Here is a 26906-nt window from a genome sequence, read left to right as displayed (position 1 = left end):
ATTTATAAGGTGACAAAAACCAATCCTACGGATTATTGTTTCGGTTTGTTCAGCCGCAAAAGTTGTCACATCCTTCACTCTTGCAATCGCATTTGTGTCCCCAAAATTATATGAGGAGAAAATCGCATGATACAGGGGATCGGGCAGCTTAACCAACGTATGGGAACAAAAATAATGGTATAAATAATTAATACTAATACGGGTTCGAATTTTTTCCCGGCAAAGCGGGATCGTGTAGTCTGCGGTATGGATCGAGAATAATAGCCTGATGTGTTCGGGAGGTAAATTACTTTCACAGAGCTCTACTTTGCGGACTCACGATACGTTAGCAGCTACGGCTTAAGGAGACTGTTCAACTGACTCGTATAACCGGGATTCTAGTTTATTATCAAGCGGTACTCTGGCTGACGCATTGCTATTGTACGCACATATTTTGCTCGAAATTCGCTGCATAGCTTTCGTATCGAACGTATTTCATTCATGTGGAGTATAATGAGACAGCCTCGAGTCATTCATTTTATGGAATATAACTCACGTTAACATCCATTACACTACCGCGTTAAGATTATTTTCACAATCGTTCACAGCAGAAAAAAATACTGCTAGGAATAAATGGTGATTCTCGTGCAGGATATCTTTCAGAGGACGGAACTTTTCTTCTTGAAAATAAATCATAGGTATAAAGTGAGTGCATCGTAGAAATTCCAAAGCAGCGGTATCAGGTTCGACGACAAAGCGGATCCGTAAGATCTCCTCTCTTCGAAACAATTTTCATACAATGATTGAATACCTAAGGGTAGCGGAATTGAGAAGCTAATTTTGTTAAAGTTCGATGAAATATTGTCCTTGCCGCGAAGAGTAAGAAGCGGAGTTTTCCCGTTGAAACAATACCAGCCTTAATAAGCTCTGAATATTTGATCAACTGGGCGAACCAGCGCAGCGGCATCTCGACACACCTGTTCAATATTGCAATGGCAGGAGGGTGATGAGGGGGCTGGGGTGTTGCCCAGGAATGAAGGGAACCAAGGAAACCAAGGGACACACCCACCGAGTTAGTTTCCAAGTGGCTAGGCGCAAACACCGCAAGTTTGCGAATGACGGTGAATCATTCATTACGGATTTAAGGGTTTATTATCGCGGACGTCTCTCCCCCTTCCACCCCTTCTTGGCGAACCCTCGTTCCCCGTCATCTCGTCGAAATCTCACTCTCCTCTAATTAACAGGCACCCGCCTCACTCTGTTTGGAACAAAAACTCATCCTCGAGGGATAACGTCCCCTTCTTTGGGAATCAGCTGCCGGTGCGCTGGCGTGAGATTCAGGTTTGTTAACACTCGGGAAAATGGCTATGATTATTACTACTGTGCGTATTTTAACAAAAATTCGTTGGACCCTTTTCAGGCATCTGTTGATACGCGTCTGAACGCCGCAGATAATCTCACTGCCAGTGCAATTTTCTCCCCCCTTGACACTGGGGAATCCATTATACCACACGATTGCTCATGGGTAAGGATCGCCTACCGCGAAGACGAGATGAGAAAAGGTAACCCGTTGATTTTTCCCACCGAACCGTATTCGTGAACATCGTACATAAGGACACAAACGATCCTTGTGGTAATATACGGAGTCAGGGTCTGAAAGCTTTTCTCGAAGGTTATCCGAATTTTATATGTGTATTATTGACAAAAACAATATAATATGTTTATGACAGTATTATAACGACTGATATTACATATACGTACATACAATAACATAATTACATATTTTACACGTGTCTCGAGGGGGGATGCGCACCGCAAAAGGGATTTTATAGAGTCGATTCAGAGCCGTTGGTGTTACCCCTCTTGGAGCATAATGATACCAAAGCAAGGCTCTGTCTGATTGTGCGCGCCAGCCTTCAAAATGTCAAAGTTATGTACCGTGAGCCGTGTTTCTCTTAATTCAGAAATATGAGACCAATTTATACTTATTGTGTTTACAATATTTGTGAGAATTTTCCTTAAGCATATTTTAAAACACTTTTAAGCTGAAAATTACAAAAATCTTCAGTTATATGCGGATCCGAATCCTGTATTTTTGCGCACTTCGAAACTTAGCAATGTACTAAATAACCGTAAGTCCGATTATATACTCTGTTTAATTCTGTCCTTAATGCCCTTTTGAAGGTTTGAATACACCCCCTCGATAAACCTGGGGTTACAGTAGCGTTACTATTAATTATGGCCATATCATTAGTAACCGCGAACTGGCGCGTTGTCGATCGAAATTCGAAAATTCGAAGGTGGTTAGTAAAAAAGAAATTGGAATTCAGTCGGTTCCAAACAGACATAAGCTACGTGGTTTCGAAGCCATGTTGTAAGATGGAAGTGGACAAGGGGAGCCCAACGCTGGCGTCAACGAGTGCCGGATTGCTTTCGTTGGCAGGGGCGCGGTCCACGTACCTTCCGCGCCCTTAACTCCAGATTCCACGTCGATTCTGAAAGATTGAAAATATGTATAGAAGACAGTTAAAAATACGACATTATGCGCCGTGCAGACGCCGCGTTAAAGTTCGATACGAATAAAGTTCGCCGTCCGTTATGCTGCGGTTCGTTTATCAAGTACTTGGAGCACACCCACACACGCGATTTGAGCGATTCAATCTACCTTTTGAGGATCGGTGGTCCGTAGAGAACGAGAGGGTTGATTGGGGGCGGCTTCAAGAGGACAACCGATATTCCGGACGTCAGGAGTTCCGCCCTTAGCGCCTCGGCTGCACCCTCGACGCCACGCCGGGACGCGCTGTAGGCGACCAACCCAGGCACCCTCGAAAATGTGGCCTCGGAGTCACCGAGCAGAACGATGCGACCTTTAATTAACGAAAAAACGAATTACTCGCACTGTGTCGAGCATCCGGTTACCAAGCTGTGCGTTATATTTTATCACGTATAGGGAGTATCGCCAATGCTCGTACGACTTCCGGCGCTCAAGGTTTTCATTATTCGTCAAAGTTTCAAGGACACATCCGAGAGGTCTCTATTTTGCCTCGTACGAAAAATTGATCCACAAATCGTAAGCGGGTACGCACTTGCATGCTATTATTGTACGAACACGAAAAACTAGTCCCGATTTCATCGCTGAATTTGAAATAGTCGTTACGTACGACAAGTGGATGATAATTATTCTGCGGTTCAGCTGTGAATATATGATAGAATTTCGCTTAAAAAATGAACAGAAAGTGTTAATAAACGAAAGTGCAATACTCGATTATACATGTTAAACGAGACATCGGCGAAGAAGGTTGATCGCAAGAAACTTGGATGTAGAAATAAGTTTGTTCCTCATGTATATTTATCACTGAGATCTAATCATCGTAATGTTAATTCTGAAAATAGTTATTCACGTTAGTGAAACAGCACGAGCAGTAGTGTTATAATAATATCGTAGGTATGTTTTATCGGCATGTAAGATCTGACGGCACGTACAGAGTTGCTCGGTGTGCGCTCATAGTTATTCCGCGCAATTACGAAGACAAAAAGAGACAGAAAAAATAGTAATAACGATAATCTTATCTACTTTCAGCCACGACATGAAAGAACGCCGCGAATCTTTCTCTACGTCGACATTCTCCTCCGTGCAGCTGCGTTTGAAATGACTTTTTTCAGGTTTACCCCACCTCTTTTAGCACGCAGCAACGGAATAAAGGCTCTAGCTGTCCTCAACGGGGCCACCAGATTGTGTCGAAGCATGCATTCCCAGGCAGAGCTCTCCTGCCGCTCTATCACACCCGCTAAAGCGAGTCCTCCGGTATGCACAACCGCCCACAGTCCTGAAAAACGTTTATTCTTTACTGTTTCAGTGACATTAATATTACTCCAAGATTAGACAATTAGAGTCTAAACTTATTGCCACTACTATTTCTTTGTCCGTTCATACTGTAGAAATTTGATTAGTCTGGTCCATGATATACCTAAACTCATGAACATAATTTATACCTCGCAACTATTAACTGATAGACATGTGTTTAAAACTGTAGTGTTTTTAGTAAGCTTGATACCATGGATAACTCTGTACCTATTAGGGTAAGATGCGAAGCGCCGTGAGAAAAAAGTTATGGTGGTATCGTACAATAAAAGTGAAGTAGCGATCAGCGACCAAAAAGTTAGCGAAGCGGCAATTCGGCACGGAAGTTTCTTCGGCCGAATTTCATCCGAACTTGCAGGAGAATTGGCTACACGTAGTATAGCTTGCCGTTAACAAGACTGCTGCACGAAAAATGTCCTGAAACTGATTTTCTACAGCAAACTTGTCCATGCAGACAGAGCGGAGAAAGTTCGCCGAACAAACAACATGAAGAGAGAATTGAAGAAGAAAAAAAAAGAAAAGTTACATACCTTCGCGTTGGCTCAAGAGACAAACTTGTGTCAAAGTAACAAATCTCGTTATACGGACGTTTTGGAAAGATATACATGATCGTTGAAACGATTGAAAAGAGCGACGGAGTGCTCGAGAGATAAAGAGAGAGTGAGAGAGAAAGGCGGAGAAAGGTGAAAAGAAAAATGGATTAAACACAAAGTTTGCGCAACTCATGATGCATCAAGGATGAAAGTTATGCACGTATGCGTGTAACGTATGAATGAGAGTAAAAGAGAAAATTGCGTGCGCTGCGCAGAAATGAAAAGGACAAGTGAAGGCAAGGAAATTCCCGAACGAAATCAAGTCCCTCACCGTCTTCTCCGGCCGGAAGTCTGGCTCTCACCGCGTCCAGACAGGCGTGGAGGCTGTCTTCCCTGGTCGTGTCAAGCTCCAAGGGGACGATCTGTCCCTGGGCAAGGGCCGTCGCACCGTCCTCGGCTATTTCCGTCAAGGCGGGTTCCTTTTTCCGCTGATCGTCGAGCGCCCGGATGATCTTGGCCGACGGGGACGTCCCCTCGGGCTCCAGCAGCCCGGCGAACACCTGCAGGACGGGCGGTTACTCAACCATCGTTACGTAATCCATTACCATAATCGAATGACATATTGACCCGATATTCCTACCTTGTATCCCGCCTCGGCCAGGGCGATGGCAATCTGGAGTCCAACGCTGTTATCGCAGCTCGTCACCAGAACGTACCTCTTGCTCCTGACGTCGAACTCATTCGATGCGTTCCGCGACTGCCTAACCAGGTAGGCGAGAAGGGCCGCGACTATGGAGCACAAGGCGAGGATCTGTAGGGCCAGCATGGCCCCGGTTGCTGGGTCCATCGGCGTTCGCTATCTCTGAAGACTAGCAGCTGGAGGAGTACATCTGTTCAACGAGATAGAAAAGAAAGGGAAACAATCAGCCATGGTCAGAGAAAACAGTAATTACAATCTAATATCCAAGACAATTTTTTACAGGGCGGAGAGGATCGGAGTCGTTTGGAATCGGGACAGTCTGCGGCAGCTGACATCTGTCAATGAAAGTGTTTACAAACGATCTGCACGCTGCACGCGATCTACTTTCAACTTTGCCTCGAACTGTTAGAAATTATCTCTGCGATTTATCCAGGATGGTAACACCGATTTGAGCATCCCCACGTGGCCGAAGACGGATGATTATTTACTAAACTCTACGAAGCTGCAGGTGAAGTTCTCTGATGTGAGACACGAGGTTGGTGGGCAAGTCTCTGTGGCGACTGCGACGCGGTAAGTACCTTCTGATTGACATCCCAACACACAACTACGTTACTCACAAACTGTACCAAACGAATGTTGGAATCGATAATTTGCTAAGTTTTGAGGAGTGTCGAATGAAGATGCGGCCCTGATGGAGTACGAAAAATCAATTCACCGTAAATTGACTGCTCATGCTATGAAAGAAATTCTCCAATCATTGTGAACTTCGGAGAGAAAGCAGATCTCTATCCATTGACACCGATCACGTAATTGCATTTTTGTCCGAACAGCTGACCGCTCGTCAATAGAAGGATAAACAATATACACTATGGATACCTCTTCGTTTTCACATTGAAAGCGAACTGTTAGCGGTTCGACGACGCTTGTCCGCTCGCCTTTCTAAATATCTAAAATTTGAAATCTAGAGATTAGAAGAGCGATGCAGGCGGCAAATCATATGTTGGGTATACCTTTACGCCCCATAGCCGTATAATGCAGGTGGCCGTAATGCAGTTGGCGCATCGGTCACGCTACCGAGCAAATGCTTCGTGCTGCAATCTTAATTGAACGAGGAATGTATTTCACGGTACGATGACCCCGTGATTTTCGCCCGTAGCTGCACAGTTTCGAACAACGCTACGCTCCCTCGCCGCATCAGCATTCAGGCTGCAGTCGCGAAACCGTGATCTAGATACCCGAACCTCTTAAGGAATTACGCGATGATCTCGATATCGCAAATCGATTCCATTTCGCAAGCGAAGCATACACATCGGGACATTGATAAATGAACGACTCGAGATTTGCGAACGTACCTTTCAAAAATTATGTCTTGGGCTGGAATGTTTTATGTGACATAATAAAAGTGGGAATAACGGTGAACAAATGAATGTTATGTTATTTGAATTTGAGAGATGAACTCTTCGAAAGCTTGAGAAATTACAGACTACGAAATGAGGGAGTCGTGGTTCTCGCGATTATGAAAAATTACTGCAACATTAACGTAATATACAATTATGACTACGATTATGGTCTTCAAACACGACGTCACAATAAATTGGTCAACATTATTAATGAGTGTCCTTATTTATTCATTTATTTAGCCCAACAGTCGAACCTAACTCAAGGCATACTGCAATGCACCAAAACAACGTGAGAGCACACACATACTGCGAAAAAATTAGTAGGTATTAACCGAATGCCCAATATTGTACCACAATAGATCGTTACAACAATTTCAAATGTTGTATAGAAGAATAATAGATTTGTCTTTTATATTCTTCTTCATTCTCTGTATTTCTATAATTTCATTTTACTTCCATACATTATTTATTTTTGAGACATTTATAGTCCGATTTGATATATTTCTCAAATCAATGTGACTTTATTACGCGGCAAACTCTCCAAAAAGTGGTTGACACAGAGCTGTTCGGACAGTTTGGAATAAATTAGGTTTAATGAATTCTTACACTTGAAAGATTAGATATTAACGAATATAATTGTCGTGGAAGTATCAGCATTGCCAGAGGTGAAGAGACATTTGAAAACGCTACAAATATTTAGAGCAACATTTTTTAATCGCACTACTTTTGATAAAGAAATTATTTCACAAAACCTATTCGGTACCGTTAAAACCACGTAAAAAAGATGAAGACATATTAAACGTGGAAAAATGCATGACTAAGGTGTGAAGATAAATTTTTCTGCTCTTTCGAATGTAACTCTGTAGCTTTCATCGTAGAGCCAACAGCTGAGAAAATGATAGTAAAATACGGAAAAATTTCATGTTTCAGACCTTGACGCCTGGATCGCGATTCGCAGCGAATCTAGACTGTGCGCAATGAATTCCTCGCGTGAAATCAGGTGAATCAGATGTACGAATAAACGGATTTCAGTATACTTCACTATTCGCCAAAAATGGATCGCAAGAGTACGAAGGAATTTTTTTTCGTCCCTATTTTCCAGCAGAAAACTTTTCTTCGCAGAATCGATTTGAACAATCCTTTCTGGACTAGTTAGGCCGCAAGGATTGCAAAACAAGTATTGAGCGGGTGGTGAGACTAACAGCTGAATAGATAGAGAAGTAATATGGAAAAAGTCATTTACATATTTATTTCATTCCAGGTTACATGGAATTGTGACGATACGATCGAATATCATACATATCGTCACCTGCGGAGCAACATAGCACTGCCACATGTAACATTTTTGTTAGTTTACTCAGGCTGATGTACATTTCACTTCTTTTTCCTCACAAAATAGTCTGATTTCCAGAAATGATTAATCATTATTTTGGATTTCTGTGCATCTTTCACCGCAATGCCATTTTGTGACATACTGAAGTGAAATACAATGACTCTAGAAAAATTGTAATAGAATTAGGGGATATTGAATCAATAAAAGTGGGCTAAATCAGATCGTTTGTGGGCGTGTGTTTGTTATTTTTCTTCCCCACCTCTGTTGAAAAGTAGAGCTTACTGGCGTTTTTCGGTCGTAACGATCAATCCAATGTTCGCAGGTAGAAAAGCCTGTGTGCAACAGATTCCGCTGGCGCACTACCTTATATATAGAGTATGACTGATCGGATATAGCACTTTAACACCTCGTCGATATTGTCACCGAGAATACTGAGAAGTTAGTTAGCTTCACTTTAGTTTGGGCAAAGAACTTTCTGTCTCGAGATCGATTTGTTACACCATTTCTAGACTAAATGAACCCCACGAAACTCCGAAACCGCAGCGGGAAGAGCGTGGGATCAACAGGAAAGGATTGACATAGGAAATTTTTGGTTTTTCGGCTGTAACTTTCGATGCGTTGATCGCAGCGTATTGGAACTGCGCCCAATCGATTTCTCTCGCAAAATTACGTCGGATTAGTGCCACAATTAATTTATTCCAGCACTTTTGAAAATCGCGAAAATTTTCGCCAAAAATACAAAGGGGTTAACCTTCCTTTTTTTTTGACCAAAAAATTTTTCGTCTCAGAATTGATTCGTATGACTCTTTCCCGACCAATTGGACCCCAAGGAACTCAGAAAACGCAGCGAAAGGAGCGTGGGATCAACGGGAGAGAAGATGCGAGGAAAAAAGCACCTGCTGAAAAATGTCGAAAATTCGGGTTTTCGTTTTTTGGCTGTAACTTTCGATGCGTTGATCGCAGCGTATTGGAACTGCGCCCAATCGATTTCTCTCGCAAAATTACGTCGGATTAGTGCCACAATTAATTTATTCCAGCACTTTTGAAAATCGCGAAAATTTTCGCCAAAAATACAAAGGGGTTAACCTTCCTTTTTTTTTGACCAAAAAATTTTTCGTCTCAGAATTGATTCGTATGACTCTTTCCCGATCAATTGGACCCCAAGGAACTCAGAAAACGCAGCGAAAGGAGCGTGGGATCAACGGGAGAGAAGATGCGAGGAAAAAAGCACCTGCTGAAAAATGTCGAAAATTCGGGTTTTCGTTTTTTGGCTGTAACTTTCGATGCGTTGATCGCAGCGTATTGGAACTGCGCCCAATCGATTTCTCTCGCAAAATTACGTCGGATTAGTGCCATAATTAATTTATTCCAGCACTTTTGAAAATCGCGAAAATTTTCGCCAAAAATACAAAGGGGTTAACCTTCCTTTTTTTTTGACCAAAAAATTTTTCGTCTCAGAATTGATTCGTATGACTCTTTCCCGACCAATTGGACCCCAAGGAACTCAGAAAACGCAGCGAAAGGAGCGTGGGATCAACGGGAGAGAAGATGCGAGGAAAAAAGCACCTGCTGAAAAATGTCGAAAATTCAGGTTTTCGTTTTTTGGCTGTAACTTTCGACGCGTTGATCGCAGCGTATTGGAACTGCGCCCAATCGATTTCTCTCGCAAAATTACGTCGGATTAGTGCCACAATTAATTTATTCCAGCACTTTTGAAAATCGCGAAAATTTTCGCCAAAAATACAAAGGGGTTAACCTTCCTTTTTTTTTGACCAAAAAATTTTTCGTCTCAGAATTGATTCGTATGACTCTTTCCCGACCAATTGGACCCCAAGGAACTCAGAAAACGCAGCGAAAGGAGCGTGGGATCAACGGGAGAGAAGATGCGAGGAAAAAAGCACCTGCTGAAAAATGTCGAAAATTCAGGTTTTCGTTTTTTGGCTGTAACTTTCGACGCGTTGATCGCAGCGTATTGGAACTGCGCCCAATCGATTTCTCTCGCAAAATTACGTCGGATTAGTGCCACAATTAATTTATTCCAGCACTTTTGAAAATCGCGAAAATTTTCGCCAAAAATACAAAGGGGTTAACCTTCCTTTTTTTTTGACCAAAAAATTTTTCGTCTCAGAATTGATTCGTATGACTCTTTCCCGACCAATTGGACCCCAAGGAACTCAGAAAACGCAGCGAAAGGAGCGTGGGATCAACGGGAGAGAAGATGCGAGGAAAAAAGCACCTGCTGAAAAATGTCGAAAATTCAGGTTTTCGTTTTTTGGCTGTAACTTTCGACGCGTTGATCGCAGCGTATTGGAACTGCGCCCAATCGATTTCTCTCGCAAAATTACGTCGGATTAGTGCCACAATTAATTTATTCCAGCACTTTTGAAAATCGCGAAAATTTTCGCCAAAAATACAAAGGGGTTAACCTTCCTTTTTTTTTGACCAAAAAATTTTTCGTCTCAGAATTGATTCGTATGACTCTTTCCCGACCAATTGGACCCCAAGGAACTCAGAAAACGCAGCGAAAGGAGCGTGGGATCAACGGGAGAGAAGATGCGAGGAAAAAAGCACCTGCTGAAAAATGTCGAAAATTCGGGTTTTCGTTTTTTGGCTGTAACTTTCGACGCGTTGATCGCAGCGTATTGGAACTGCGCCCAATCGATTTCTCTCGCAAAATTACGTCGGATTAGTGCCACAATTAATTTATTCCAGCACTTTTGAAAATCGCGAAAATTTTCGCCAAAAATACAAAGGGGTTAACCTTCCTTTTTTTTTGACCAAAAAATTTTTCGTCTCAGAATTGATTCGTATGACTCTTTCCCGACCAATTGGACCCCAAGGAACTCAGAAAACGCAGCGAAAGGAGCGTGGGATCAACGGGAGAGAAGATGCGAGGAAAAAAGCACCTGCTGAAAAATGTCGAAAATTCGGGTTTTCGTTTTTTGGCTGTAACTTTCGATGCGTTGATCGCAGCGTATTGGAACTGCGCCCAATCGATTTCTCTCGCAAAATTACGTCGGATTAGTGCCACAATTAATTTATTCCAGCACTTTTGAAAATCGCGAAAATTTTCGCCAAAAATACAAAGGGGTTAACCTTCCTTTTTTTTTGACCAAAAAATTTTTCGTCTCAGAATTGATTCGTATGACTCTTTCCCGACCAATTGGACCCCAAGGAACTCAGAAAACGCAGCGAAAGGAGCGTGGGATCAACGGGAGAGAAGATGCGAGGAAAAAAGCACCTGCTGAAAAATGTCGAAAATTCAGGTTTTCGTTTTTTGGCTGTAACTTTCGATGCGTTGATCGCAGCGTATTGGAACTGCGCCCAATCGATTTCTCTCGCAAAATTACGTCGGATTAGTGCCACAATTAATTTATTCCAGCACTTTTGAAAATCGCGAAAATTTTCGCCAAAAATACAAAGGGGTTAACCTTCCTTTTTTTTTGACCAAAAAATTTTTCGTCTCAGAATTGATTCGTATGACTCTTTCCCGACCAATTGGACCCCAAGGAACTCAGAAAACGCAGCGAAAGGAGCGTGGGATCAACGGGAGAGAAGATGCGAGGAAAAAAGCACCTGCTGAAAAATGTCGAAAATTCAGGTTTTCGTTTTTTGGCTGTAACTTTCGACGCGTTGATCGCAGCGTATTGGAACTGCGCCCAATCGATTTCTCTCGCAAAATTACGTCGGATTAGTGCCACAATTAATTTATTCCAGCACTTTTGAAAATCGCGAAAATTTTCGCCAAAAATACAAAGGGGTTAACCTTCCTTTTTTTTTGACCAAAAAATTTTTCGTCTCAGAATTGATTCGTATGACTCTTTCCCGACCAATTGGACCCCAAGGAACTCAGAAAACGCAGCGAAAGGAGCGTGGGATCAACGGGAGAGAAGATGCGAGGAAAAAAGCACCTGCTGAAAAATGTCGAAAATTCGGGTTTTCGTTTTTTGGCTGTAACTTTCGACGCGTTGATCGCAGCGTATTGGAACTGCGCCCAATCGATTTCTCTCGCAAAATTACGTCGGATTAGTGCCACAATTAATTTATTCCAGCACTTTTGAAAATCGCGAAAATTTTCGCCAAAAATACAAAGGGGTTAACCTTCCTTTTTTTTTGACCAAAAAATTTTTCGTCTCAGAATTGATTCGTATGACTCTTTCCCGACCAATTGGACCCCAAGGAACTCAGAAAACGCAGCGAAAGGAGCGTGGGATCAACGGGAGAGAAGATGCGAGGAAAAAAGCACCTGCTGAAAAATGTCGAAAATTCGGGTTTTCGTTTTTTGGCTGTAACTTTCGATGCGTTGATCGCAGCGTATTGGAACTGCGCCCAATCGATTTCTCTCGCGAAATTACGTCGGATTAGTGCCACAATTAATTTATTCCAGCACTTTTGAAAATCGCGAAAATTTTCGCCAAAAATACAAAGGGGTTAACCTTCCTTTTTTTTTGACCAAAAAATTTTTCGTCTCAGAATTGATTCGTATGACTCTTTCCCGACCAATTGGACCCCAAGGAACTCAGAAAACGCAGCGAAAGGAGCGTGGGATCAACGGGAGAGAAGATGCGAGGAAAAAAGCACCTGCTGAAAAATGTCGAAAATTCAGGTTTCCGTTTTTTGGCTGTAACTTTCGACGCGTTGATCGCAGCGTATTGGAACTGCGCCCAATCGATTTCTCTCGCAAAATTACGTCGGATTAGTGCCACAATTAATTTATTCCAGCACTTTTGAAAATCGCGAAAATTTTCGCCAAAAATACAAAGGGGTTAACCTTCCTTTTTTTTTGACCAAAAAATTTTTCGTCTCAGAATTGATTCGTGTGACTCTTTCCCGACCAATTGGACCCCAAGGAACTCAGAAAACGCAGCGAAAGGAGCGTGGGATCAACGGGAGAGAAGATGCGAGGAAAAAAGCACCTGCTGAAAAATGTCGAAAATTCAGGTTTTCGTTTTTTGGCTGTAACTTTCGACGCGTTGATCGCAGCGTATTGGAACTGCGCCCAATCGATTTCTCTCGCAAAATTACGTCGGATTAGTGCCACAATTAATTTATTCCAGCACTTTTGAAAATCGCGAAAATTTTCGCCAAAAATACAAAGGGGTTAACCTTCCTTTTTTTTTGACCAAAAAATTTTTCGTCTCAGAATTGATTCGTATGACTCTTTCCCGACCAATTGGACCCCAAGGAACTCAGAAAACGCAGCGAAAGGAGCGTGGGATCAACGGGAGAGAAGATGCGAGGAAAAAAGCACCTGCTGAAAAATGTCGAAAATTCAGGTTTTCGTTTTTTGGCTGTAACTTTCGACGCGTTGATCGCAGCGTATTGGAACTGCGCCCAATCGATTTCTCTCGCAAAATTACGTCGGATTAGTGCCACAATTAATTTATTCCAGCACTTTTGAAAATCGCGAAAATTTTCGCCAAAAATACAAAGGGGTTAACCTTCCTTTTTTTTTGACCAAAAAATTTTTCGTCTCAGAATTGATTCGTATGACTCTTTCCCGACCAATTGGACCCCAAGGAACTCAGAAAACGCAGCGAAAGGAGCGTGGGATCAACGGGAGAGAAGATGCGAGGAAAAAAGCACCTGCTGAAAAATGTCGAAAATTCAGGTTTTCGTTTTTTGGCTGTAACTTTCGATGCGTTGATCGCAGCGTATTGGAACTGCGCCCAATCGATTTCTCTCGCAAAATTACGTCGGATTAGTGCCACAATTAATTTATTCCAGCACTTTTGAAAATCGCGAAAATTTTCGCCAAAAATACAAAGGGGTTAACCTTCCTTTTTTTTTGACCAAAAAATTTTTCGTCTCAGAATTGATTCGTATGACTCTTTCCCGACCAATTGGACCCCAAGGAACTCAGAAAACGCAGCGAAAGGAGCGTGGGATCAACGGGAGAGAAGATGCGAGGAAAAAAGCACCTGCTGAAAAATGTCGAAAATTCAGGTTTTCGTTTTTTGGCTGTAACTTTCGACGCGTTGATCGCAGCGTATTGGAACTGCGCCCAATCGATTTCTCTCGCAAAATTACGTCGGATTAGTGCCACAATTAATTTATTCCAGCACTTTTGAAAATCGCGAAAATTTTCGCCAAAAATACAAAGGGGTTAACCTTCCTTTTTTTTTGACCAAAAAATTTTTCGTCTCAGAATTGATTCGTATGACTCTTTCCCGACCAATTGGACCCCAAGGAACTCAGAAAACGCAGCGAAAGGAGCGTGGGATCAACGGGAGAGAAGATGCGAGGAAAAAAGCACCTGCTGAAAAATGTCGAAAATTCAGGTTTTCGTTTTTTGGCTGTAACTTTCGATGCGTTGATCGCAGCGTATTGGAACTGCGCCCAATCGATTTCTCTCGCAAAATTACGTCGGATTAGTGCCATAATTAATTTATTCCAGCACTTTTGAAAATCGCGAAAATTTTCGCCAAAAATACAAAGGGGTTAACCTTCCTTTTTTTTTGACCAAAAAATTCTTCGTCTCAGAATTGATTCGTATGACTCTTTCCCGACCAATTGGACCCCAAGGAACTCAGAAAACGCAGCGAAAGGAGCGTGGGATCAACGGGAGAGAAGATGCGAGGAAAAAAGCACCTGCTGAAAAATGTCGAAAATTCAGGTTTTCGTTTTTTGGCTGTCACTTTCGATGCGTTGATCGCAGCGTATTGGAACTGCGCCCAATCGATTTCTCTCGCAAAATTACGTCGGATTAGTGCCACAATTAATTTATTCCAGCACTTTTGAAAATCGCGAAAATTTTCGCCAAAAATACAAAGGGGTTAACCTTCCTTTTTTTTTGACCAAAAAATTTTTCGTCTCAGAATTGATTCGTATGACTCTTTCCCGACCAATTGGACCCCAAGGAACTCAGAAAACGCAGCGAAAGGAGCGTGGGATCAACGGGAGAGAAGATGCGAGGAAAAAAGCACCTGCTGAAAAATGTCGAAAATTCAGGTTTTCGTTTTTTGGCTGTAACTTTCGATGCGTTGATCGCAGCGTATTGGAACTGCGCCCAATCGATTTCTCTCGCAAAATTACGTCGGATTAGTGCCACAATTAATTTATTCCAGCACTTTTGAAAATCGCGAAAATTTTCGCCAAAAATACAAAGGGGTTAACCTTCCTTTTTTTTTGACCAAAAAATTTTTCGTCTCAGAATTGATTCGTATGACTCTTTCCCGACCAATTGGACCCCAAGGAACTCAGAAAACGCAGCGAAAGGAGCGTGGGATCAACGGGAGAGAAGATGCGAGGAAAAAAGCACCTGCTGAAAAATGTCGAAAATTCAGGTTTTCGTTTTTTGGCTGTAACTTTCGATGCGTTGATCGCAGCGTATTGGAACTGCGCCCAATCGATTTCTCTCGCAAAATTACGTCGGATTAGTGCCATAATTAATTTATTCCAGCACTTTTGAAAATCGCGAAAATTTTCGCCAAAAATACAAAGGGGTTAACCTTCCTTTTTTTTTGACCAAAAAATTTTTCGTCTCAGAATTGATTCGTATGACTCTTTCCCGACCAATTGGACCCCAAGGAACTCAGAAAACGCAGCGAAAGGAGCGTGGGATCAACGGGAGAGAAGATGCGAGGAAAAAAGCACCTGCTGAAAAATGTCGAAAATTCAGGTTTTCGTTTTTTGGCTGTAACTTTCGACGCGTTGATCGCAGCGTATTGGAACTGCGCCCAATCGATTTCTCTCGCAAAATTACGTCGGATTAGTGCCACAATTAATTTATTCCAGCACTTTTGAAAATCGCGAAAATTTTCGCCAAAAATACAAAGGGGTTAACCTTCCTTTTTTTTTGACCAAAAAATTTTTCGTCTCAGAATTGATTCGTATGACTCTTTCCCGACCAATTGGACCCCAAGGAACTCAGAAAACGCAGCGAAAGGAGCGTGGGATCAACGGGAGAGAAGATGCGAGGAAAAAAGCACCTGCTGAAAAATGTCGAAAATTCAGGTTTTCGTTTTTTGGCTGTAACTTTCGACGCGTTGATCGCAGCGTATTGGAACTGCGCCCGATCGATTTCTCTCGCAAAATTACGTCGGATTAGTGCCACAATTAATTTATTCCAGCACTTTTGAAAATCGCGAAAATTTTCGCCAAAAATACAAAGGGGTTAACCTTCCTTTTTTTTTGACCAAAAAATTTTTCGTCTCAGAATTGATTCGTATGACTCTTTCCCGACCAATTGGACCCCAAGGAACTCAGAAAACGCAGCGAAAGGAGCGTGGGATCAACGGGAGAGAAGATGCGAGGAAAAAAGCACCTGCTGAAAAATGTCGAAAATTCAGGTTTTCGTTTTTTGGCTGTAACTTTCGACGCGTTGATCGCAGCGTATTGGAACTGCGCCCAATCGATTTCTCTCGCAAAATTACGTCGGATTAGTGCCACAATTAATTTATTCCAGCACTTTTGAAAATCGCGAAAATTTTCGCCAAAAATACAAAGGGGTTAACCTTCCTTTTTTTTTGACCAAAAAATTTTTCGTCTCAGAATTGATTCGTATGACTCTTTCCCGACCAATTGGACCCCAAGGAACTCAGAAAACGCAGCGAAAGGAGCGTGGGATCAACGGGAGAGAAGATGCGAGGAAAAAAGCACCTGCTGAAAAATGTCGAAAATTCAGGTTTTCGTTTTTTGGCTGTAACTTTCGATGCGTTGATCGCAGCGTATTGGAACTGCGCCCAATCGATTTCTCTCGCAAAATTACGTCGGATTAGTGCCACAATTAATTTATTCCAGCACTTTTGAAAATCGCGAAAATTTTCGCCAAAAATACAAAGGGGTTAACCTTCCTTTTTTTTTGACCAAAAAATTTTTCGTCTCAGAATTGATTCGTATGACTCTTTCCCGACCAATTGGACCCCAAGGAACTCAGAAAACGCAGCGAAAGGAGCGTGGGATCAACGGGAGAGAAGATGCGAGGAAAAAAGCACCTGCTGAAAAATGTCGAAAATTCAGGTTTTCGTTTTTTGGCTGTAACTTTCGACGCGTTGATCGCAGCGTATTGGAACTGCGCCCAATCGATTTCTCTCGCAAAATTACGTCGGATTAGTGCCACAATTAATTTATTCCAGCACTTTTGAAAATCGCGAAAATTTTCGCCAAAAATACAAAGGGGTTAACCTTCCTTTTTTTTTGACCAAAAAATTTTTCGTCTCAGAATTGATTCGTATGACTCTTTCCCGACCAATTGGACCCCAAGGAACTCAGAAAACGCAGCGAAAGGAGCGTGGGATCAACGGGAGAGAAGATGCGAGGAAAAAAGCACCTGCTGAAAAATGTCGAAAATTCGGGTTTTCGTTTTTTGGCTGTAACTTTCGACGCGTTGATCGCAGCGTATTGGAACTGCGCCCAATCGATTTCTCTCGCAAAATTACGTCGGATTAGTGCCACAATTAATTTATTCCAGCACTTTTGAAAATCGCGAAAATTTTCGCCAAAAATACAAAGGGGTTAACCTTCCTTTTTTTTTGACCAAAAAATTTTTCGTCTCAGAATTGATTCGTATGACTCTTTCCCGACCAATTGGACCCCAAGGAACTCAGAAAACGCAGCGAAAGGAGCGTGGGATCAACGGGAGAGAAGATGCGAGGAAAAAAGCACCTGCTGAAAAATGTCGAAAATTCAGGTTTTCGTTTTTTGGCTGTAACTTTCGACGCGTTGATCGCAGCGTATTGGAACTGCGCCCAATCGATTTCTCTCGCAAAATTACGTCGGATTAGTGCCACAATTAATTTATTCCAGCACTTTTGAAAATCGCGAAAATTTTCGCCAAAAATACAAAGGGGTTAACCTTCCTTTTTTTTTGACCAAAAAATTTTTCGTCTCAGAATTGATTCGTATGACTCTTTCCCGACCAATTGGACCCCAAGGAACTCAGAAAACGCAGCGAAAGGAGCGTGGGATCAACGGGAGAGAAGATGCGAGGAAAAAAGCACCTGCTGAAAAATGTCGAAAATTCAGGTTTTCGTTTTTTGGCTGTAACTTTCGACGCGTTGATCGCAGCGTATTGGAACTGCGCCCAATCGATTTCTCTCGCAAAATTACGTCGGATTAGTGCCACAATTAATTTATTCCAGCACTTTTGAAAATCGCGAAAATTTTCGCCAAAAATACAAAGGGGTTAACCTTCCTTTTTTTTTGACCAAAAAATTTTTCGTCTCAGAATTGATTCGTATGACTCTTTCCCGACCAATTGGACCCCAAGGAACTCAGAAAACGCAGCGAAAGGAGCGTGGGATCAACGGGAGAGAAGATGCGAGGAAAAAAGCACCTGCTGAAAAATGTCGAAAATTCAGGTTTTCGTTTTTTGGCTGTAACTTTCGATGCGTTGATCGCAGCGTATTGGAACTGCGCCCAATCGATTTCTCTCGCAAAATTACGTCGGATTAGTGCCACAATTAATTTATTCCAGCACTTTTGAAAATCGCGAAAATTTTCGCCAAAAATACAAAGGGGTTAACCTTCCTTTTTTTTTGACCAAAAAATTTTTCGTCTCAGAATTGATTCGTATGACTCTTTCCCGACCAATTGGACCCCAAGGAACTCAGAAAACGCAGCGAAAGGAGCGTGGGATCAACGGGAGAGAAGATGCGAGGAAAAAAGCACCTGCTGAAAAATGTCGAAAATTCAGGTTTTCGTTTTTTGGCTGTAACTTTCGACGCGTTGATCGCAGCGTATTGGAACTGCGCCCAATCGATTTCTCTCGCAAAATTACGTCGGATTAGTGCCACAATTAATTTATTCCAGCACTTTTGAAAATCGCGAAAATTTTCGCCAAAAATACAAAGGGGTTAACCTTCCTTTTTTTTTGACCAAAAAATTTTTCGTCTCAGAATTGATTCGTATGACTCTTTCCCGACCAATTGGACCCCAAGGAACTCAGAAAACGCAGCGAAAGGAGCGTGGGATCAACGGGAGAGAAGATGCGAGGAAAAAAGCACCTGCTGAAAAATGTCGAAAATTCAGGTTTTCGTTTTTTGGCTGTAACTTTCGACGCGTTGATCGCAGCGTATTGGAACTGCGCCCAATCGATTTCTCTCGCAAAATTACGTCGGATTAGTGCCACAATTAATTTATTCCAGCACTTTTGAAAATCGCGAAAATTTTCGCCAAAAATACAAAGGGGTTAACCTTCCTTTTTTTTTGACCAAAAAATTTTTCGTCTCAGAATTGATTCGTATGACTCTTTCCCGACCAATTGGACCCCAAGGAACTCAGAAAACGCAGCGAAAGGAGCGTGGGATCAACGGGAGAGAAGATGCGAGGAAAAAAGCACCTGCTGAAAAATGTCGAAAATTCAGGTTTTCGTTTTTTGGCTGTAACTTTCGATGCGTTGATCGCAGCGTATTGGAACTGCGCCCAATCGATTTCTCTCGCAAAATTACGTCGGATTAGTGCCACAATTAATTTATTCCAGCACTTTTGAAAATCGCGAAAATTTTCGCCAAAAATACAAAGGGGTTAACCTTCCTTTTTTTTTGACCAAAAAATTTTTCGTCTCAGAATTGATTCGTATGACTCTTTCCCGACCAATTGGACCCCAAGGAACTCAGAAAACGCAGCGAAAGGAGCGTGGGATCAACGGGAGAGAAGATGCGAGGAAAAAAGCACCTGCTGAAAAATGTCGAAAATTCAGGTTTTCGTTTTTTGGCTGTAACTTTCGACGCGTTGATCGCAGCGTATTGGAACTGCGCCCAATCGATTTCTCTCGCAAAATTACGTCGGATTAGTGCCACAATTAATTTATTCCAGCACTTTTGAAAATCGCGAAAATTTTCGCCAAAAATACAAAGGGGTTAACCTTCCTTTTTTTTTGACCAAAAAATTTTTCGTCTCAGAATTGATTCGTATGACTCTTTCCCGACCAATTGGACCCCAAGGAACTCAGAAAACGCAGCGAAAGGAGCGTGGGATCAACGGGAGAGAAGATGCGAGGAAAAAAGCACCTGCTGAAAAATGTCGAAAATTCAGGTTTTCGTTTTTTGGCTGTAACTTTCGATGCGTTGATCGCAGCGTATTGGAACTGCGCCCAATCGATTTCTCTCGCAAAATTACGTCGGATTAGTGCCACAATTAATTTATTCCAGCACTTTTGAAAATCGCGAAAATTTTCGCCAAAAATACAAAGGGGTTAACCTTCCTTTTTTTTTGACCAAAAAATTTTTCGTCTCAGAATTGATTCGTATGACTCTTTCCCGACCAATTGGACCCCAAGGAACTCAGAAAACGCAGCGAAAGGAGCGTGGGATCAACGGGAGAGAAGATGCGAGGAAAAAAGCACCTGCTGAAAAATGTCGAAAATTCAGGTTTTCGTTTTTTGGCTGTAACTTTCGACGCGTTGATCGCAGCGTATTGGAACTGCGCCCAATCGATTTCTCTCGCAAAATTACGTCGGATTAGTGCCACAATTAATTTATTCCAGCACTTTTGAAAATCGCGAAAATTTTCGCCAAAAATACAAAGGGGTTAACCTTCCTTTTTTTTTGACCAAAAAATTTTTCGTCTCAGAATTGATTCGTATGACTCTTTCCCGACCAATTGGACCCCAAGGAACTCAGAAAACGCAGCGAAAGGAGCGTGGGATCAACGGGAGAGAAGATGCGAGGAAAAAAGCACCTGCTGAAAAATGTCGAAAATTCAGGTTTTCGTTTTTTGGCTGTAACTTTCGACGCGTTGATCGCAGCGTATTGGAACTGCGCCCAATCGATTTCTCTCGCAAAATTACGTCGGATTAGTGCCACAATTAATTTATTCCAGCACTTTTGAAAATCGCGAAAATTTTCGCCAAAAATACAAAGGGGTTAACCTTCCTTTTTTTTTGACCAAAAAATTTTTCGTCTCAGAATTGATTCGTATGACTCTTTCCCGACCAATTGGACCCCAAGGAACTCAGAAAACGCAGCGAAAGGAGCGTGGGATCAACGGGAGAGAAGATGCGAGGAAAAAAGCACCTGCTGAAAAATGTCGAAAATTCAGGTTTTCGTTTTTTGGCTGTAACTTTCGATGCGTTGATCGCAGCGTATTGGAACTGCGCCCAATCGATTTCTCTCGCAAAATTACGTCGGATTAGTGCCACAATTAATTTATTCCAGCACTTTTGAAAATCGCGAAAATTTTCGCCAAAAATACAAAGGGGTTAACCTTCCTTCTTTTTTGACCAAAAAATTTTTCGTCTCAGAATTGATTCGTATGACTCTTTCCCGACCAATTGGACCCCAAGGAACTCAGAAAACGCAGCGAAAGGAGCGTGGGATCAACGGGAGAGAAGATGCGAGGAAAAAAGCACCTGCTGAAAAATGTCGAAAATTCAGGTTTTCGTTTTTTGGCTGTAACTTTCGATGCGTTGATCGCAGCGTATTGGAACTGCGCCCAATCGATTTCTCTCGCAAAATTACGTCGGATTAGTGCCACAATTAATTTATTCCAGCACTTTTGAAAATCGCGAAAATTTTCGCCAAAAATACAAAGGGGTTAACCTTCCTTTTTTTTTGACCAAAAAATTTTTCGTCTCAGAATTGATTCGTATGACTCTTTCCCGACCAATTGGACCCCAAGGAACTCAGAAAACGCAGCGAAAGGAGCGTGGGATCAACGGGAGAGAAGATGCGAGGAAAAAAGCACCTGCTGAAAAATGTCGAAAATTCAGGTTTTCGTTTTTTGGCTGTAACTTTCGATGCGTTGATCGCAGCGTATTGGAACTGCGTCTAATCGATTTCTCTCGCAAAATTACGTCGGATTAGTGCCACAATTAATTTATTCCAGCACTTTTGAAAATCGCGAAAATTTTCGCCAAAAATACAAAGGGGTTAACCTTCCTTTTTTTGACCAAAAAATTTTTCGTCTCAGAATTGATTCGCATGACTCTTTTCCGACCAATTGGACCCCAAGGAACTCAGAAAACGCAGCGAAAGGAGCGTGGGATCAACGGGAGAGAAGATGCGAAGGAAAAAGCACCTGCTGAAAAATGTCGAAAACACAGGTTCTCGTTTTCTGGCCGTAACTTTCGATGCTTCGATCGCAGCGTATTCCCATTGTGCGAAATCAGTCACTTCCGCAAAATGACGTCTATACAGTGTCGTAGTATATCAATTTCACCAATTTTCAAAATTTCTTAGAAATCGCCTGAAAAATTTAGAGGCGTCAACTTTACTGTTTTCGCGTCTGAAGAACTTCTCCTTACACAACGTGTAGAACTCTTTTCAACTGATTTGAACGGACGGATTGGATGTATGGCATTGTTGTAGTAGGGGCAGCTTGTAAAAAATAAGATCATTCAGAGATACAGATATTTAATCATTTATTTGAATAAGGTTACACAAAATATTAACAATGCAATAATACACAAAAATATGTCCTGCATGGACGCATTGCTTTTGTTCGCAGGCTGGAACTCAAGCTTCGTATACAAAACACAATTGTAACTATCTTATGTACAATATTACATAAAATTTTTATATTTAGCCCTAGATATCATATATCGATCTTGTTTCTTAGATAATAGTTAGTTTCTTTATTATCAGTAGGATCATTCATCCTCATCCGTTCCTGTTTTATAGTTCCATACCATATTGCAAGTATTTAAAGTATTTCACACTGACACCTGAACACTTGTACTATAATTAAGGTATATTGAATAAACTGCAACTCAAACTTTGCAACTATGAATTTTTTTTTTCATCTACCCACATTCTCGAAAACCATCTATAAATTTGATATCTACATTTCTTCAACTTTTGATTCGCTGCTCGCAGCGTATTTGGACAAAGCGCGATCGCTTCCTCTTGCAAGATCACGTCGTCGTAGTGTATCAAATAATTAATAGTAGCATTATCTAAAATTCGCGAAAATATATTCGGAAAATCTAAAGGGGTCATTTTTCCGTTTGCCACGTAATGTTTGAAACCAAAAATTCTCCCTCTGAAAGTCGATCACAAATTTCTCTCCCACACCAACTGTTCCCTTAGAACGTTTTTTTTTCGGCTGCAACGTTCGCGTTTTTGTTTTATTCCTACTTGTGAGGTGGGCAAGAATTCGATATGTTTCCATTGATCTGATAAGTTGACCGCGTGCTCGCGGCAGTATGACGAGATTATCATCACATGGTGTTTCCAGCAAGTTCATAAAAAACGATTGAATCGTCTTCGCTGCGAACTAGGGAGCTCTGAATATCACGCGCGTAACCGCTCATAGCACCGTATTCGGTCAAACCATATCTATGTTCACGTACGTCTGGGCAAGCACATTGTCCAAGTGTACCAAGGACTGCCCGTCTCAGTCCGTTATTAGGGCTGTCGCTCCGAGGGGTCGCAACATCCCGATACACAAATCATACGACAATAGGGAGCAGCCAGCACCCTTGTCACAGCCATTCCCTCGCCCCGGTCTCGGCCTCATTGCCCTCCTAGACTCCCTTTGACTGGCGAGATAACCTCTCTCGGGTATTAATGCGTTTGTACAGCTCGAGGAGTTGCGTACCTGCTCCAGACGCTACTAGAGGATTCTGTAGTAGCCAAACCCTAAGGTTACAGAGGTAGCCTTACGCCCCCAATGGCAGACCTTCATTACTTTTCCAACGAAACGATCGTAACCCCAAGTTTGAGGGGCAATCCCCAACAGACTTAGATATCGATGCGCCTTCTACCCGATTCTATTTTTGGAACCTCAGGGCCGAGAATTTCCGAATATTTGTCTTTTCCTTACGCAGTTTTACACTCATATTTGTGTCGTTATAGCCGGGTTCGAGGTGAGCCTGACAATCGGAAAATGAACGCAGTACGCGCAATATCTATGCTACTTCGGCGACTATCCACGTGTCATCAACCACGTTTAATCCAACGACATGTTCTGTCGAAAACTGATGTCAAAGGTCAGAAAACGGTGCAGCAAAATGTGCAAGGGTGAAATCCCTGAGCTTGTTTAGCTCATCCCGATGAGCCACTGATCGAGTCCGACGGTTTTAATACTACCTAGATATAAAAACCGGTTAAACTACGAAAGGCCAAAAAGATTGGAGTCGTCAAGGGTACCGTGTGAATGTTAACATTTAATTCCTTTCACATTATTTGGACAAAAACAAAACAGATGACAAGCGTGGCTGACTACGCTGGGTATGATATAAATTCCAAGCATCGTGAAAGTTGAGTAATTCAACGCCGATAACTGCTGGTCTATGCAAATTGCAATCCGGATTCCGATACTTGAAGTTCGCATGTAACACTCGACTGCAGGCCTTTATTTTTAGCCTCACATACGTACAGGATTATCTCTACACACCGTATAACCCAGAGTTCAAGTGCATTCAAGTGGGTAGGTGCACACTTCACCCCGTACTTCATAGGCTTAAAAATCGGTATGCGGAGGTACAATAGTACTGCTCGCAGCGTGTAAGTCTCCCTGAGAAAAGGAGGGGAAGCCATGAGCCTGAGGCAACTTTCTCTGGAATGCAGTCACTCTGCAGCGGTTGCTGACCACCAACAGGTGGAGAAACAGTAAAGGCTTTCTTCCGTGATTCTCCACCGCGGCGGAGGCGAGGACGAACGATGAACACTTTGCAGAGAGCGTTTCCTTTTTTTGCACTCGGCATGAAGACCGTTACATTTTTCTGCACGCGACGTATACTAACAAAAAACGAAATAAATAAAAAATTATAATAATGACAATAATAATAAAGAGACAGTGCAGAAGAATATTCCCCGCGTACGGCACCGTTAGATCAGTTGAAACACAGATTTTACTACTCAATGCTAATGACTCGATGTCATCTTTATTTATTCTCAAGCCAAGCCTTCGAAACTCGTCTCGCGATTAAGCCGCGTTCACACATGTTGGGATTCGACGCTTCCGCTGTGCAACCGATGAAGCGGAACGCGTTCGCAATCTGCATAGCTATGTCTACACGCTATCTAATCTCGAACAGAGTCAAATGATACGTTTCAGTGGCCACGCGCATGCCGATATCCAATGTCTGCCATTGTCTTGACGCGCCATAACACACGAACTTCCGGTGTGGCAAACTGTCTTCGCAAATCACTCGCGTTCCACGGCATTTGAAATGTGGATAGTTGAATTTTCACTCACGCGGGTGTTTATCGATCAAGCCAGCGGGGTATCTTATTGCCAAATAATTTATAATAAGAGAAAGAATATTTCGTCGTGACCCAGTTTCCAACCTCGAGTTTAAAACTCGACGCCTTTTTATTATTACTTATATTAATTACCGCCCTAGGCGTATGTGCCAGCCGTTACGTAATGCCCGATTGTGCTGATATGTGTGTTTATGTACACGTATGTACGTAACCGTGGTACATAATTACTATACAAGACGTCGGTATGATGCAGCCACACAAGAATTACGTGCGTGAATCTCGTTCTGCGTTTACGATGAATGGTGTCTCATGGAATCCTTGAAAAGTCGCGGTTGTAGTTTTCTTTTATATACAATATACATTAACGCACACTAAAACACCTCGCATATGCATAAGTATACACACCGTTGGCTCAACGCGTGCATTCCTGCAAGCAGTATTTTTTACTCCTTCGTTTGTGTAACCGCGTTTTTTGCCACCGCGGATTATATACGCGTTTTATTACGATCGATCAATCTCTTTTACGCTATGATCCGACATTTGGGTGCGGTGAACAACGTGATGGCAAAATTAAGAGAGTCCGATCAATCGGTCATTTTCTGCACAAGCTTAACTTTCTACATGCATCGGATTTCACTGAAAAATTCATGCAAGTCATCAGACTATTGTTTTCCCGCGTTGAAGCTATGACAAGTGCGAAGCACGACGAAAACCGAATTTCAAAATTAAATACGGCTCTCTTCGAGTGGCGTATTCTCCGCCAACAGCTTGCGGCTTCCGATAGATCGAATGTTCTTCGACGGAAGGTATAGATAACGGCGCGCGAAAGCAACGCCATGGGCGCTGGCTTGCCTGGTCCCATAAGCCAGGCCCCGTTCACCTAGGCCAGCGCTATGGTCATTTACGATCCCAGGTATGTCCCAGGAACGGAGCAACGGGCAACGGTACACCTACTTTGAAGTGACCGCGAGTGACCGACGACGACGACGGCGACGACGACGACCACGCAGCAAGACCGGTGCGGTGTAACAATAACATCAAACCCGTTACACCTGGAGTAATAACACCTACGAAATAACCTAGATCGCAGGAGAGTGTGCGGTACATTCGAAAAAGGAATAATAACGATAGCAGAATTTGGCCGTGGAAAAAAAAAAAAACAGAGAGACAAATTTGTAACGCTTAACGGTTATTCCAACTATTTTCAGTTTTATTTTAGTTGTAATTTTACAGGTTCACACAGATTGTATGAGATTCGTAGATTATAACACTCAAATTTAATGAAATACGTTGCTGTGCAGGTAATTTATGATTCAGGTATATCAACTTCCTTCTGCAGGACATCAGCGCGTGCTTTGGAATAAAAATAAGCTCGGCATGTTGTCACGCAAATGTTTTAAGAATTTAGTTCAGCTCGTTTAATTAAGGACCGTGCTTGTGTATGACTGCATGAAAATTAAGCGCATTCTTTCGTGCACAGGTATTTTTATACTAGGACATTTATAAGTTCGGCTACGTAAGTCGTTATGGCTCCGCATGTAAGATTTAACGAACATATATCTTGCACGGCGATTGGCTGAATCGGAATGTTGGATATTTTCAAAGACGGTTGTAAAAAATGTCACGACACGAAAGAAATGTTAGCAGGCAACATAAGTGATACTCACATAAATTAAAATTCCTTGTAAAGATCACGGTTTGTACCACAGTGTCACAGCATCGTTAGACGGATCGAGGTAAAACGATCGTCCTTCAATTAAACTGGTCTCGTGTATCGTTTAGTTATATATATTTATATACCTTGGAGTTTTTAAACTACGCGAAATGCTAATTAACTCGTCAGAGATGTATCGATGACTTAGTTTTATTTTTCCAAACTCGGATTCGTCCCGCACGATATATAATCGACGCGAGGCGGTACGATGAGAAAAAATCGAGCGGACTGAGAGAACTCGAAAGTGCGCGCATCGGTTCGCGGCTTACAACTGCGGTGACCAGAAATCCAGTCG

At 42.2% G+C, this 26906-nt stretch overlaps 1 protein-coding gene and 1 long non-coding RNA gene across 2 annotated transcripts; one reads left to right on the top strand and one right to left on the bottom strand.

Annotated features, from left to right (window-relative positions):
- Positions 1–1652: 1652 nt before the first annotated feature.
- On the bottom strand, positions 1653–26881 carry LOC107218929 (D-beta-hydroxybutyrate dehydrogenase, mitochondrial). Its single transcript, XM_046742864.1, has 6 exons — positions 26565–26881; positions 5015–5264; positions 4706–4934; positions 3654–3806; positions 2645–2846; positions 1653–2474 (listed from the first exon to the last, which is right to left on the bottom strand). The coding sequence occupies exons 2-6, from the start codon at positions 5219–5221 to the stop codon at positions 2306–2308; spliced, it is 960 nt and encodes a 319-aa protein (XP_046598820.1). The 5' UTR covers positions 5222–5264; positions 26565–26881; the 3' UTR covers positions 1653–2305.
- Positions 5261–7970, top strand: LOC124294995. Its single transcript, XR_006904899.1, has 3 exons — positions 5261–5644; positions 6715–6794; positions 7405–7970. It is a non-coding gene; the product is annotated as an uncharacterized LOC124294995 (long non-coding RNA).
- Positions 26882–26906: the final 25 nt, after the last annotated feature.

This window comes from Neodiprion lecontei, chromosome 6 (assembly GCF_021901455.1).
Source record: "Neodiprion lecontei isolate iyNeoLeco1 chromosome 6, iyNeoLeco1.1, whole genome shotgun sequence".
In the NCBI taxonomy this organism is placed as follows: Eukaryota; Metazoa; Arthropoda; class Insecta; order Hymenoptera; family Diprionidae; genus Neodiprion; species Neodiprion lecontei.
Note: the sequence above shows the minus strand (reverse complement) of the source record. Positions and strands in the feature narration are given on the sequence as shown.

What these genes read in the sequence shown, in the direction of transcription:
- LOC107218929 (XM_046742864.1), bottom strand. Translation starts at nt 5,221, where the DNA reads ATGGACCCAGCAACCGGGGCCATGCTGGCCCTACAGATCCTCGCCTTG. An exon ending in GTTGCTGCGTGCTAAAAGAG is followed by an intron (nt 2,847 to 3,653) that starts GTGGGGTAAACC and finishes CGTTAATTAAAG; the next exon opens with GTCGCATCGTTCTGCTCGGT. An exon ending in GGACCACCGATCCTCAAAAG is followed by an intron (nt 2,475 to 2,644) that starts GTAGATTGAATC and finishes TCAATCTTTCAG; the next exon opens with AATCGACGTGGAATCTGGAG.